Here is a 14,558-nt window from a genome sequence, read left to right on the forward strand (position 1 = left end):
GATTCTAGAATCCACCCCAATATGAAGCAAGTTTCATTTTAACGGCAGCTTACCCTGCAGCAGCCTGTACCAGCATCTTACTGATCTCCAGTCTTCACTGGGAATGGGAGACACAGCACCACAACAACTACAAAATCACATTCACAGTTTTTAAGGAGCACAAAGCCCCTCACTCAACTCTCTCCTTAACTTTCAGGGTCTATTGATGGGTGAGGTAGGCTTGTAATGTCTTTTGCAGACCAGAGCTTGACAGAGATTGAAAGCATCTGTCAAAAGAACCCAGGCCTCCTGTTTTGCCAGTGAGGACAGCCGCCAGATTTTGCTGTTAATAGGCTCCCATGCAGGCAGTTATTTTAGCAATGATTCTGTGGGTCTTCTGTGGCACATCTTGATTTAAAGTGAAATGTCAAAAAGCACTTCTCAACCACTCAAAGCTTCCAGGGTTTCTCACTTTTAACTGATTGGACAGAAAGGAAGGCAGCCTTCAAAACTGTTCTATAGACGTACGACTAGATTATTCAGTCTCTTCAAATTCAGAAAATAATTTGGAGAGATGGTGACTGAAGAATCTGATTTCTGGCTAAGAAATACTTTCCCTAAGGTCAGATGGAATTGGAAAGAGAGTTTATGGGAAAAATGCCACTGTGACCTTAAATGTGAAATCTTTGGGTTGACACCATAATGAGGAATAGGGTGCTATTAAAATATATTGCAGATTTTAATAACTCCACTAGCAGTAGACCAAAAAAAAAAAAAAAGGCTTAAGCTCAGAATAATTCTGGGAAGAAGGGTTTTGCCAAGGAGATTTTAATGTCAAGAATGTATGTGAGGCTAAAAATAAGGAGCTCACGCGCATCCCAGAGCCGTGGGTGGGGATGTATATATAATCAAATTAAATTATTCCACTTCCACTTATGGAAAAATCTGATGATAAAAGTTGACTAGAAAACATTTAGTCATATTTCATTTGGATTATGCTTATATATACCAAACTCCGGACTTGTCAAAATAAGCCTCACCAGTGCTTCCCAGCCAAGGTGTTAGATAGACAATGGGTGCGACATGCAAAAATGATAAAGATCTTACAGCAACATCATGCCTGGAAAAGCCACAGGAATTCAGCTCCCAACTAAAGAGAGAGAAGTGTCCCTGAGGTATGAGGAATGGAGCCCAGAGTGGTCTAAATGTAGAATGCAAAGGGAGGAGCCCTCAGAGAGCCGAAAAGCCATGTGTTGAGACCCAGGTCCCAACTCGCAGAGCCTGGAGGTCAGGGACCCATGACTTTTTGTACTATTTCTTTTCCTACCAGAGAAAGTACCCCTCAATTTCAACCTTGCTCTGGAGGGCCAGCATTTGTGTTCTTTCTACAAATCATTTGTTGATACAATGAGACTGTGAGGTTGGCTGCTGCCAACACATCCATCTGTCAACCAAGGCCATCTGCAGAGGAGACGCAAAGCTTCAATGCCTGGAAGTGAATTTGTTGGCATTTCAAGACAAACATTTCTTTGGCTACAACTACTGAAACTTAAATCCAAAAATGGGAGGAAAATCTAGGCCCAGGTAAGACTTTTATTTACTTCTTAAACTGTAATTGTAAGACACATGTACCATGCTTCTTTAGTCCCTTCTGCTTGCCCAAGCCTAGGCCCTGGGCCAGTGAAGTCTCTGTCCATTGATTCTGGTGCTGACCAGTGGGACGGACAGCTGGGAGTGGTGGGGAAAGACGGGGCATCTTTCCTGGCTGGTGTGAATAGTATGTGACTTCATATTGGCTAGAACTTGCCAATGCAGGTGACACACACTCATTAGGGTGTTTTCCTTGTGCATCCCCCAAGTGATGAAAAGTGCAGGGTGGAGAAGTTGGCTCAGGCCTCGTGCACATGCCCAGGGTGCTGATGGGGACCCAGGAGAGCCGATGGGGCTCAGGCTAGCAATACCACTGCCTCAGGGTCTACATGAATTCTGGCTTGGACAGAATCTGCATCTCATGCCTCTCCGTTCTCTCCTGACATGTCATTCTGGAATCCCGTGATCTTTGCTCCCTAGAGAAAGAACAGAGCACAGAGGAAAAATAATTTGACCTGATGAAAAGGGAAGTAGGGATGTTAAGAGCTAACAGTTATGGAGACTGTATTAAGAATCAGACATTATGCTAAGCACTTTATATGTAATACCCCTCACCTTCCTTCCCCACCACTCACAGCCCTCCTTCCTACTGGTCAGGACCAGAGCCCAAAGGACAGAGACATCACTGGCTAAGAGGTAGGCACTGCTGTTAGCCCCTTTTTACACGTGAGGAAACAGAGGTTTATGGAAGTTAAATAACTTTCCCTAGGTCACGTGTAGCTGTGAATCAGCAATGGCAGCATCAAACCCAAGCCTGAAACCATTCTACGATTCTATCACGGAGACAAGAGGAAAGGGGAGGGGAGGGGAGTGCGGCAACGAGCAAGAGGCCAGAGGCAAGGGGGGGCAGGGGATGGTAGCCATTCTAGTACTTATCAAAGATTTTTAGGATCATTGAGAAATGCTACCAGCCATAATTCTAGGAGGACTTGAAAGATCTTGTCAATTGATGGAGGAGAGATCCAGTGGAGGGCATCAAACCCAAACCTGAAACCATTCTACTGTTCTATATCCTATGGATTTTTCCACCTATTCCCTGTAGCTTGTGCAGTAAAACAGCTGAAAAACAGCTGAAAAACAGCAGACTGAGTAGATGTGGGAGGGATCTAATTTCAGCTCTGCAACTAATTATTCATATAATCTCAATAATGTCATGTAACCTTGTGAGCCTGAATTTATCTGTAAAATGATAATAATGCTTCATGTTCTGCTATCACCAAGGCATTGTATTGCGACAATTCACGTAGAGAAGCTTTGAACTAAAAAAAAAGGTCTTCTGTATGTGACCTGATTAGGATGGTTGCTATAAGAGGTGATGTAATATAGGAGAAAGCATGAGCCATGGATGAGGCTGGATTTGAATTTGTCATACTAGCGGAACATTTTTGACCCTCCAGTGTCTCATCTATAATCTGCCAGGGAGCTCTGGCATGAGGAAGACACAGGTTGGAGGTGACTGCAGTGGGCATCCCCATGTCTGACCCAGGCAGGAATGCCCCTTACCCGCAGGGGAAGCAGATGGAGCTGCTGAAAACACAGTAGATGAGGGGGTTGATGGCGTTATTCAAGGCCAGCAGGTTCTGAATGATCACAGAGGCATAGAAACGCTCCTTAGTGTTTGGAAGGAGGCTGAAATTGTCTAAGATATCGAAGAGGAAGTACGGACTCCAACAGCAGATGAAGGCTGGGGAGAAAAGAGCCGTTAGCACCATAGCAGCCCACAGCCCAGGGGGCCCTCTGTGTTGGCCCTGATTGCAGCTTCAACTAGGAGCTTCCTTAGCACCTGGAATCTCTCAGAAATACTTAGAACAGTTGTGTGTGTGTTAACGTTAATGTCATATTTACTTAAACACACACATCTACACATACATACATTACATCCCACAGATGCATTGCTAAAATTGAGTAAATTTGCTGGAGCTTCTCTATTTGTAAAGGGAGGCTCCAATCTGACCACTGTAGGGATTACTGAAAGGCTGGGAACTGTTCAGCATGGCCTTAGCCTCTCATTCTACACAGTGTGAAAGAAAACCCAGCAAATCCCTTTGGAGACTCTATGGGAAAAGACAGAAAAGGGAGCACTTTGCCCAGATAGTGACTCCTGATTTGCGGTAGATGAGGCGAAGGGTGGTACCTAATGTTTCAAAACACAGCCTGGCTAAGTCACAAGATTCTCAATTTTCTTTTCCATTTCTAAGTCAGCCACTCCAGAAAACACCCACCCTATACCTCTTACAAATCAGTTGGTGTGGGTAAGACTCTGTCTGATTTCTGTTTGGATCCAAATCCTCAGAGGAAAGGGATGAGAAATGGAGATCCAGAGTGTGATGGCCAGTTTTATGTGTCACCTTAACTGGGTCATGGGGTGCCCAGATATTTGGTTAAATGCTATTTCTGGTTGTTTCTGTGAGACTGTTTCTGAATGAGATTACCATTTGAATTTGTAAACTAAAAAAAGCAGATTGTCTTCTCCACTATGAGTGGGCATTATTCTATCCACTGAAGTCTTGAATACAATGAAAAGGCTGAGTGGGACTTCCCTGGTGGCTAGTGGTTAAGAATCCACCTGCCAATGCAGGGGACATGAGTTTGATCCCTGGTCCAGGAAGATCCCCCATGCCACGGACAACTAAGCCTGCGTGCCACAACTACTGAGCCTGTGCTCTAGAGCCCAGGAGACACAACTACTGAACCTGCACTCTAGAGCCCACGAGACACAACTACTGAGCCCACGTGCCACAACTACTGAAGCCTGCACACCTAGAGCCCATGCTCCACAACAAGAGAAGCCACTGCAATGAGAAGCCTGCACACTGCAACGAAGAGTAGCCCCCGCTTGCTGCAACTAGAGAAAGTCCGTGCTCAGCAATGGAGACCCAACGTAGCCAAAAATTAATTAATTAATTTTTTTTAAAAAAGAAAATATCTTCCTAACACTGGTTAGGGGAAAAAATTTAAATAAATAAAAAAGGCTGAGTGAGAGGTGAGTCACTCTGTCTGCTTGACTATCTTCTAGCTTCTCACTTTGACTCAGACTGAAACTATACCTTTAGCTCTCCTGGGTCCATAGATCTGGGGACTTCTCAGCTCCACAATCATGTGAGCCAATTGCTTATAATAATCTCTTTACATATATATCTATCTTTTATTTCTCTGGAGAACCCAGATTATTACCACAGAGATAATCCTTATTGGGGTTGACTGGACACACACATGTGCTCCCCTACTTTCTTGCTGCATCCTCTCCACCCTTTTTCTCCCCCTTTCTCACGCATAGATTTTTCCTCAGAGAAGTCAGGCTTCCTTTGCCATCTGGCTGCAGGAACCAACTTTCCTCCGTAACGGTTTGACTGACTTTTTTTTTTTTTTTTTTGCGGTACGCGGGCCTCTCACTGCTATGACCCCTCCCGCCGTGGAGCACAGGCTCTGGACGCGCAGGCCCAGCGGCCATGGCCCACAGGCCCAGCCGCTCCGCAGCACGTGGGATCCTCCCAGACTGGGGCACAAACCTGCGTCCCCTGCATCGGCAGGCGGACTCCCAACCACTGCGCCACCAGGGAAGCCCGGACTGACACATTTTTTACCCCAGACCTTGGCAATCTATTAAAATGGAGCAATTCAAACACAAAGACCACTAAACATTCTGGGCTCAGGTGGTGAAGCCTGGCATTGGCCCAGAATAGTGGTTCTGGGGCATGGAGGGGCAAAGCTTCCATTTGGGGGAATTTTTAAAATGCATGTTTATGTATTTGTGTGTGTTAGGGGAGGATTCTGGTTTTCCTAGGGATACCGGTCCTCCTGCACGATACGGGCAGTCCCACCCATGTCCCATACATCCTTCAAATGTTATGTGGCAGAGAACCCTGTTTATAATGATCCCAATCTAGAAACCTAACTCTGTTTTATATATGAATACAATATTTTAAATAAATACTGAGTCTTCCAGAAGTGTAATTCCCTTGCAAATAGAGGAAAGATTACTTTGTTTAATTTGGAACTTTAGCAGGATTTGCTCACCTGCTGGGAAAATAAAGTCACTGGCAGCAATACTGCTTAGTTTTCATGTCTCCATGAAAACACACGTGCATTGGTTTTCATTTGGAGCTATTACTACTTCATTGGGCTGTGCCCAAGTATTTCTATATTGAAATCTGTGTTATTTTATTATAAATTATTTTCTTTCTATTCCTCCTTTATATTATTGTATATTGATCCTTTAAGAATTATGTTAACTAGATAGTTTTATGTATACATTTCATTTCAGCGTGGTAAAGGGGCATTACAAAATGTTATAGGAAGGAGCGTTTGGGTCTGACTGGGCTGTTGACACTGGCTGACCTCCTTGTGGACAGCACTGCTCTCTGACTAAAGAGAGCCCAGTGCCTGGGAATATAGTGCCTGATTACGAAGGGCTATATTGGCTCTGAAACACATGTATAAGATATGTTTCCTAACTCAACATCCGGGGAATGCGCATCTGTGCTTCTGATTATCTGGGAAGGCAAGATAATCTTTGATCTACTTCAGAAGCTTCTGGGAAAGGATTTTGAGCCCTGGTGGGTGGTATATGCTCTATTCCCAGGTCTGCCTGCAGTGTTGTTTTGTGACTATGTTCTGCTTGCTGAGTCACACTGTTTGTGGTCTGTTTGGCATTTTGCAGCTGCATTTTAGAAAGGTGAGCTGGACGGTTCTGGTGATTTGATACACTAGAAGAGCTAACATGAGAGCTATGCTCCCAGAGCTCCCAAGAGCTGCAAGAAGGGTAGGGAGGGGTAGTATTTGAGCTAAATAAAAAGGAAATGGTACAAATCCCTTTCCTTCTTGCATAACCTCATTCATTCACTCAACTAATATTAATTAAGCACCTAGTGTGCGTGGACCCCCTAAGGCCTTGGATAATAATGTAAGGAAAGCAAAAGCAAAAGTCATTGCTCTCATGGATTTCTTATGCCAGCAGGGGAGACAGACAATAAGCAGATCAATATCTATCCTATACTGTCAGGTAGAAGTAGAAATATGAAGAAAAATAAGGTAGGGTAAAGATTACAGGAGAGCTATTTAAGACTTATCAAGGAGGTTTTTCTGAAGAGGTGGTATTGTTGGAAAACAAGATGATGTGAGGGATAAGCCATGCCACCATCTGAAGGCAGAACATTACAGGTGGGGGAAACGGTGCAAGGTATGAACAAGTTGACATTTTGAAGAAATAGCAAGAAAACCGTTGTGACTGTTATAGAATAGGAAAGGGGGAGAGCAGGGGAATGGGGTTGGAGACTTGGCTGGGGGATAGATCACAGAGGCCATCTAAGACATGGGAAAAAGTAGGACTTTATTCCAATGTAATGGGAAGCTATATGTGGGTTTGCAGGGTAGTGATAGTGTCTGATTTACATTTTTAAAAAGATCACATTGGCTGCTTTGCAGGGAAGGAATAAGAGAAGATCAGCTGCAGTGTTCCAGGGAGAAGTTGGTGGGAGCTTAGACCAAAAAAATAATTGCATAGATGCTGAGAAATGGTTGGATTCGAGATCTCTTTTGTAGGTAAAACCTCTAGGCCTTACTGATGGACTAGGTATGTGAGATGGGAGAGAAATAGAATCATGACAGACAGATGATTCTTAGGTTTTTGGTGTGGACACTGGGTGAAAGATGCTGTCATTTACTGAACTGGGGTCAATAGGAGGAAGAGTTATCTTGCAGGAGGTAGGAGAGCATGAGACTTCTGGGTTTTCATGTCGAGTATGATAAGCTTATTAGAAATTATACACAGAGATTTCAAGTAGAAATCATAGATATAATTTCCAAGCAAAGGAAGTGTTCCAAAGAAGGACAAATCAAATGTTGCTTAGAAGTCAAGTAAGGTAAAGATTGAGAATTGATACTTGGCATTTTGTTGGTTGTGGTGACCTTGATAAGGATGCCTTTACTAGAGTAATAGGAAAGAAAGCTAACAGAAATAGACTCCAGAGAATGAGAGGTGAAAAGTGGAGGAGTTCTGCTAGAAAAGAGAGTGTTAAAGAGGGTCTGTTATGGGAGAGTTTATCGAGGGACCTATTACAGTATGCTTGTGTGCATACGATCCAGGCAAGGGAGACATCTGTGGGGGTGAGGAGATGACTGGAGAAGCAAATCTTGAGTTGGCAGGAAGGAATGAGATACAGGGCTCAAGTGAGCATTTTGGATTTAGAAAGAAGCAGAGACAGTTTATCCATGGTAATAGGAGAACAGACAGATAGAGATGCAGGTAGGTCCATGGATGTGAAGGCAGGAGAATGAGGAAGTTCTATTCTGATAGAGTATTTTCTCAGTGAAATAAGAATCAGGGTCATTAACTGAGAGGGTGGAAGGGAGAGAAAATTTTGAAGGTTTGAGAATAACAAAGAACGTACACCAATCTGACATATATTAGGTACTCTAGAAATACCTTTTTTTTTTTTTTCCTGAGATGAGGTGACTTTATGGGTGTTAAGAGTAGAGAGAAAGGAAAAGGAAAGGGAAGACGACAGTAGGGTGGAGAGAAGATAAGGCATCCATTAGGGAAGGATTTATAGTGACCTTGACATTAACTATCCAGAAGAAATGGAATGCCACTTTTGTCTTCCTCTGGTTGATGGACTTCAGCCCTGGGGAGAGTGTGCCTTCAGGAAAGCAACTGGGTCAACGGGATGATGGTGAGCATCAGCTTCAGCTAGTTATGTCCTAATTGATTTTCTCCACATTACGCACCCCAGGGCTGTGGTGGACAACAATATTCATAAAGAGAGTGATTAGAAACCAAATGTCCGCCCTTGAAGGAGGCATAGATGGACTGATTAGCTTCACATATTCTTATCTAAACAGACAAAGGTAGAAGTGCCCGTAGACAGATTTTTTAATTGTATGGGCTCTCTACCTACCAGGTTCTAGGTACAAATTTGCTTTTGGAACGTCCACACAGTTCTGCAACAAAAGGAGGGACGTTGCTTACCAAGAATGATGACAATGCTATACTTGATGGCATTGATTTTTGCCTTTGAGATGAGCCCTTAGTTGGAAATGGTGCACCGCTTTCCATCTGCAGGCACAAAAGGAGAATGGTAAAATAAATGCTGCTTCTGCCAATAGAAGCATCATAGGTTACACCCACAGTTGTCATGGGACCACTTCCATCTTCCTCACCTATGCCCAGGAAGACCCTCCTTGGACATTTTCCTAAAGAGGACTCTGGGCTGGATGCTGGAAACTGCTCAGTTTGCAGCTTAATATAAAATGCAAGTGCATTGGGACATCCATACTCTCTCAACAGGCTTGGCTGGATGCCCTGAATCAACTGAAGCTGGAATTAGCCATGTGACCACAGGGGGCGATGCTGAGACACCCGTCTTGTCCCTTCAGCAACCTAGGGCAAAGCGGTTTGCCTAGAATTGTTACCCCAGACTAACGTACTCATTTAACTCAGAAACCCTACTCTCGAGAAAAGCTCAAGCGGGGCTATAATAAAAACCTGTCCCAAGTAGGAGCCTGGTTATAACTTTAAGCCTATGTGGGTTGTTTGATAGTAAAACATGTGAGGGTTAAATCTAAGGATCCACTAGAATGTAAGCTTAATGGAGACAGAGACTTTGTTGTTTCTGCATCCTCTAAACTTAGTGAATGATGAATAAATATTTGTTGAACGAGTTAATATAAACCTCTCTCTAGTCAAGAAGTAGTGGTGAAACAAATACTGATTAGGATGGGCAGAATTCAGTGCAATAATTCTTAGTAGAAGGAGTAGTTAGATGACAAATTTGGGGATGGAGATGTTGTACATAAGGTGCCTTGATGTTGTGGGAGAGTTTTTACTGTCAGGGCTTCTACCAGACCATATGGTGCCTTTGTGAAAATTGTGAAAAGGTGCCCTCTCTCTGGATATATGCAGACCTGCCCCAGGGCATACCCTCAATGAGGGAGTCATGGATAGAATGCTAGCCCCACACACCCTCAGCTGCGTGCCATTGATTAAGGCTCAAGGGGCACAACTCTAGTGGTGGCCCAGGTCAGAGGCCCACCCAGGGCACCTGAGTCATATGGGGCAGGGCGGTTATACCCTAGAGGCCAACTACTGTGCTCGCTGGTCCTCACTACATCGTTCAGATTTCACGTTTGAAGTGTATTTAAATCCTCATGGAAACTGGTGTGAAATTTACCTTTGCACTATTTATTCTACCCCCTCTCCAATCCAATCCAGTCCAACCCACCAAGCATAGCACATCTGCTAAGAGATAAGGACCGAACAAAATAGGCTAAAATACAGTTCCTCTTCTCTAGGAACTTTCAATCCAGCAGGAAAGATCACACACTCCGCACATGGCTGGGTGAGATGAGAGCGACGAAAACCAAAACCCGACTATGAACGAAGAAGTAAGCCACCCCCTTACCGTTAGGCAGAGGAGGCCCGTGGCAGAGGCAGAGATTCCCAAGGCAGAGCCGGGGGTAGGGGCGTGGGATTGGGAAAGACGTGTGAAGCAGAGGGAACGTCCTCAGCCAAGACACGGAAACAAGAAACTGTAGGAAGCGTTTGGACCTCGGTGAGTCATCTCGCTTGGCTGGAGCCTGAGAGGACGCTGGATTTGAGAGTGGGGAGAAGAACTGAGGCCAAAGTGGGAAGACCTTGAATGTCTCCCTGAGGAGTTTGGGCTGAATTTCTGAGACAACAACCAGCCATCGAAGCTTCTGAGTGTTTTCACAGCGGGAACACTTACTCACTGGAGAGGACAAACTGTTAGCAGGAGTCATAGGAATAAGGGGCTTTTTATGTGCAATGAACTGAAATGCTAATTAGAATTGATTTTTATTTCTTAATGTCTCCCCTGGAAGGCCACTCCTAGGCACTATTAGGGCCTTCAAGTCATTCCGTGCATTTCACAGCACCACAAAACTTCAGCGGTGTAAGGAAGCAAGTGCTTCAGAAGCATTTACAGCCGTGGTTCTCAAGTGAGGGCGATATTGCCCCCTGGGTTATATTTGGAAATGTCTTTTTGCAGTACGCAGGCCTCTCACTGTTGTGGCCTCCCCCCTTGCGGAGCACAGGCTCCGGACGCGCAGGCTTAGCGGCCATGGCTTCATGGGCCCAGCCGCTCTGCGGCATGTGGGATCTTCCCAGACCAGGGCACGAACCCGTGTCCCCTGCATCGGCAGGCGGACTCTCAACCACTGCGCCACCAGGGAAGCCCTGGACACATTTTTGATTGTCACAAATGATTGGGGGTGGGTGCTACTGGCATCTAGTGGGCAGAGGCCAGGATGCTGCTAAACATCCTTCAGTACACAGAACAGCCCCTCACAAAAAAGAATTATCTAGTTCAAAACACTGATAGTGTCAAGGCTGAAAAGCCTTGATTTTCAAGGTGATATCTTGGGAAGGATACAGACTTTAGGGTCAAACCTGAATACACCCTCCAGCTCCACATCTTACTAGAGGTGTCACCTTATGCAAATTGCCTACTGTTTCTAGCCTCCGTTTCCCACTTTCAAACATGAAGCATAAAACATCAAACTCACAGAGTTATTTTGATAATTAAAATAAAATAATGTATTCAAGATGCCAAGCCCCACACTGAGAATGTCAATTCCCTTATTAGTTGGGATGAATAGGTTTTAACAGTATTTCAGGAGGTATGAGCTGCCTTTATGGAAGTGAACAGAAGATATTACCATATACATTTAGATAGGCTATTATACAATGTTATCTGTATATAGGAATTGTATACATCAAATAATTATCAGGGTGGGATTATAGCCATGGGAGGCAAGTAAAAGACAGCAGATCAGGGCTTCCCTGGTGGCGCAGTGGTTGAGAATCTGCCTGCTAATGCAGGGGACACGGGTTCGAGCCCTGGTCTGGGAGGATCCCACACGCCGCGGAACAACTAGGCCCGTGAGCCACAACTACTGAGCCTGGGCGTCTGGAGCCTGTGCTCCACAACAAGAGAGGCCACGATAGTGAGAGGCACGTGCACCGCGATGAAGAGTGGCCCCTGCTTGCCACAACTAGAGAAAGCCCTCGCACAGAAACGAAGACCCAACACAGCAAAAATAAATAAATGAATTAATAAACTCCTACCCCCAACATCTTCTTTAAAAAAAAAAAAAAAAAAAAGACAGCAGATCAAATTGTATCTTTTTGGGTTTCCCTGGTGGCGCATTGGTTAAGAATCCGCCTGCCAATGCAGGGGACACAGGTTCGAGCCCTGGTCTGGGAAGATCCCACATGTCGCGGAGCAACTAAGCCCATGCACTACAGCTACTGAGCCTGTGCTCTAGAGCCTGTGAGCCACAACTACTGAGCCCGAGTGCCACAACTACTGAAGCCCACATGCCTAGAGCCTGTGCTTCGCACCAAGAGAACCACCTGATGAGAAGCCCACGCACCCCAACGAAGAGTAGCCCCCACTCGCTGCAACTAGAGAAAGCCCATGTGCAGCAACAAAGACCCAATGCAGCCAAAAATAGAAAAATAAATAAAATTAATAAATTTATTTTTTTTTAAATTGTGTCTTTTCAAAGTATCTCCATTTGCTGGACTAACAGCTGGCTCCTAAACAGTATGGCTCTGAAGACTTAGTTGATTTTTCAGAAAACTTCTCGAGAATGACATTTGTGCTCTGAAATCTGCTTAAAATGGAAACTTGCAGTACTTTCCATAGAGCAAATGGGTGACAATATAATCAACTCCTGCCCTTCGATCTCCCAATGAGATCAGTGAAAAGCATATTTAATCTGACCCCTCTAGGAAATGCAAAGCCTCCAGCTCCTAAAGATGGCTCTTCAAAGTGAGCTGAGCTATAAAATCCCAGTATTCTCCTTTATTGGGAGATGAAAGGATTATTTCTACTCAGGCCATGGGGCTGAGCTGGAGCCAGAAAAGCAGTTAAATTCAGCAGTCACTGTGCATTAATAGGGGGTAGCCGAGAGGCGGTGGGTCGATTAGATTCAGGACTGAAAGCAGCATGCTGCCTTAGGCTGTCTTAGTTCAAGGATGCATCCCTAGTGGGGGCCCACGCTGGAGGGTTAGTGTCCAAGTGGCCAGTTCCTGCTCCTTACCTTCCCATGCTTCATGCCCCTTGCAGAGTCACTGGGAACCTATTTTTCTTGTGCGCTGAGCCCATGAAGGGGAACCAGTGGTATCTAGGGATTTTAAGTGAAGCAGAATTTATTCCTGGTGGGTGGAGGGGACCTACAATGGACCTACAATGAGTCCAGGTGATTTGTTTGTTAACAAGGAAGACTACCTGGTTAATATTTTAAAATAAATATGTTTTCATATGTTGGGAACTTTATGTACTTCAGGTTTATTTTAAAAATTAAACATTTTAGCTGTTATGCCTGATTGCCTGATTTCTAAAATTTTTAAACTTAAAATTCATTTTCAATTTCTGATCATTGATGACTTCTTTATCTACGAATATAACCTGAATGTTAACTATTTTTAGCATGTTATGTCTCATCTGCTTAGCTGCAGGACTTTGGCCACTTCCTTTTGTTTTTTATAGGAGGTCATAGCTAGATAGGAGGAGGTATGACCTAACTTACCTAACTCACAGCCTTTTCTGTTCCTCAGCGCCTCAGCTCAGGCAGAACCAGGAACCCTGACAGACCTAAAATAATTGTGGCAGAGACAGGTTAGCTATACACCAAATCCTTTCTTTGCCCCCGGGGCACACAGAGAGACAACATTTCCCAGTCTCCCTTTCAGCAGGGGGTAGTCATGTGACTAAGTTCTGCCTCTAGGAACATGGGAAGAATCCATATGTACCATTCCCAGGCCTGGCTCAGATAAACCCCCTGAGTAATCCTTTACTCTCTCTTCCCCCCTCCCCAGACTGCTGGATGCTGATGCTAAGCAATACCTTAGCAGCCATCTGTTAAGAGTGGCAGAATCTCCATCTGCTTGAGTTTCTGAATGACTGTGTATCCATCCCTTTGACCTTTACTGTTAATTGGACTTTAATTGAACAAGAAACAAACTTCTATTTTAAGGCTACTGTATTTGGGGGTTTCTCTGGTATAGCTGCTAGAGTTTCCTTAACTAAAGCAGAGATTGGTGCTTCATATGCAGTGCTGTCATAACACAAACCTAAAACATGTGGCATTGGCCTAGTGAGCAGGCAGCAGGTAATAAGGAAATTGATAGGGAAAGCTGGGACACTACAGATGCATTGGATAGAACTGTTATATGTGATGCTTTGGAAGGCAGATTGTGTGCCTACTGAGACTGGACCCCCAGGGAGGGTACAACGGTGGTGTGGAGTTAGGACTCTCCAGAGAAGCAGAACCAATAGGATATATATATATGTGGAAATTTGTAATAGAAATTGACTCATGCAGTTATGGAGGCTGAGAAATCCCATAATCTGCTGTCTGCAAGCTGGAGAACCAGGAAAGCTGGTGGTATAATTCAGCCCAAATCCAAAGGCATTTTCATGGGAGAAATACCAGGGGAGATGATGGTATAAGTCTAAGTCCAAATGCTGGAGAAACAGGCAGCCAATGGTGTAAATCTCTAAATCCTAGTCTGAAGTCCCAAGAACCAGAAATGCTGATGCACGAGAGCAGGACAAGATGGATGTCCCAGCTCGAACAAATTTACACTTCCTTTGCCTTTTTATCCTCTTCAAGCCTTCAGTGGATTGGATGATTCTCACTGGCATTGGTAAGGACGATCTTCTTTACTTAGTCTACAGATTCAAATGCTTCCAGGAATGCACTCCAGACACACCTAGAAATAATGTTTTGCCAGCTGTCTGTCTAGGGCAATCAAGTTGACACAAAATTAACTACCACAGTTGATAAACAGAATGTTAATAGTGTGTGTTGATTGCCACCAGCTGTGTTTAGCAAAGTATTAGAAAAAAGAGATGAACTCAGACAAGAGTTGGTTGGTTTATGAACAAAAATGAAAGGAAGTT

At 44.4% G+C, this 14,558-nt stretch overlaps 1 protein-coding gene across 1 annotated transcript in view; it reads right to left on the minus strand.

Annotated features, from left to right (window-relative positions):
* Positions 1 to 1,988: 1,988 nt before the first annotated feature.
* Positions 1,989 to 14,558, minus strand: part of NPSR1 (neuropeptide S receptor 1) — a 138,846-nt gene continuing 126,276 nt past the window's right edge. The window contains 4 exon segments of the mRNA XM_060304945.1: positions 1,989 to 2,045; positions 2,185 to 2,286; positions 3,135 to 3,313; positions 8,597 to 8,683. Coding sequence (XP_060160928.1) covers positions 1,989 to 2,045; positions 2,185 to 2,286; positions 3,135 to 3,313; positions 8,597 to 8,683 — 425 coding nt within the window.

Source organism: Globicephala melas, chromosome 9, assembly GCF_963455315.2.
Source record: "Globicephala melas chromosome 9, mGloMel1.2, whole genome shotgun sequence".
In the NCBI taxonomy this organism is placed as follows: domain Eukaryota; kingdom Metazoa; phylum Chordata; class Mammalia; order Artiodactyla; family Delphinidae; genus Globicephala; species Globicephala melas.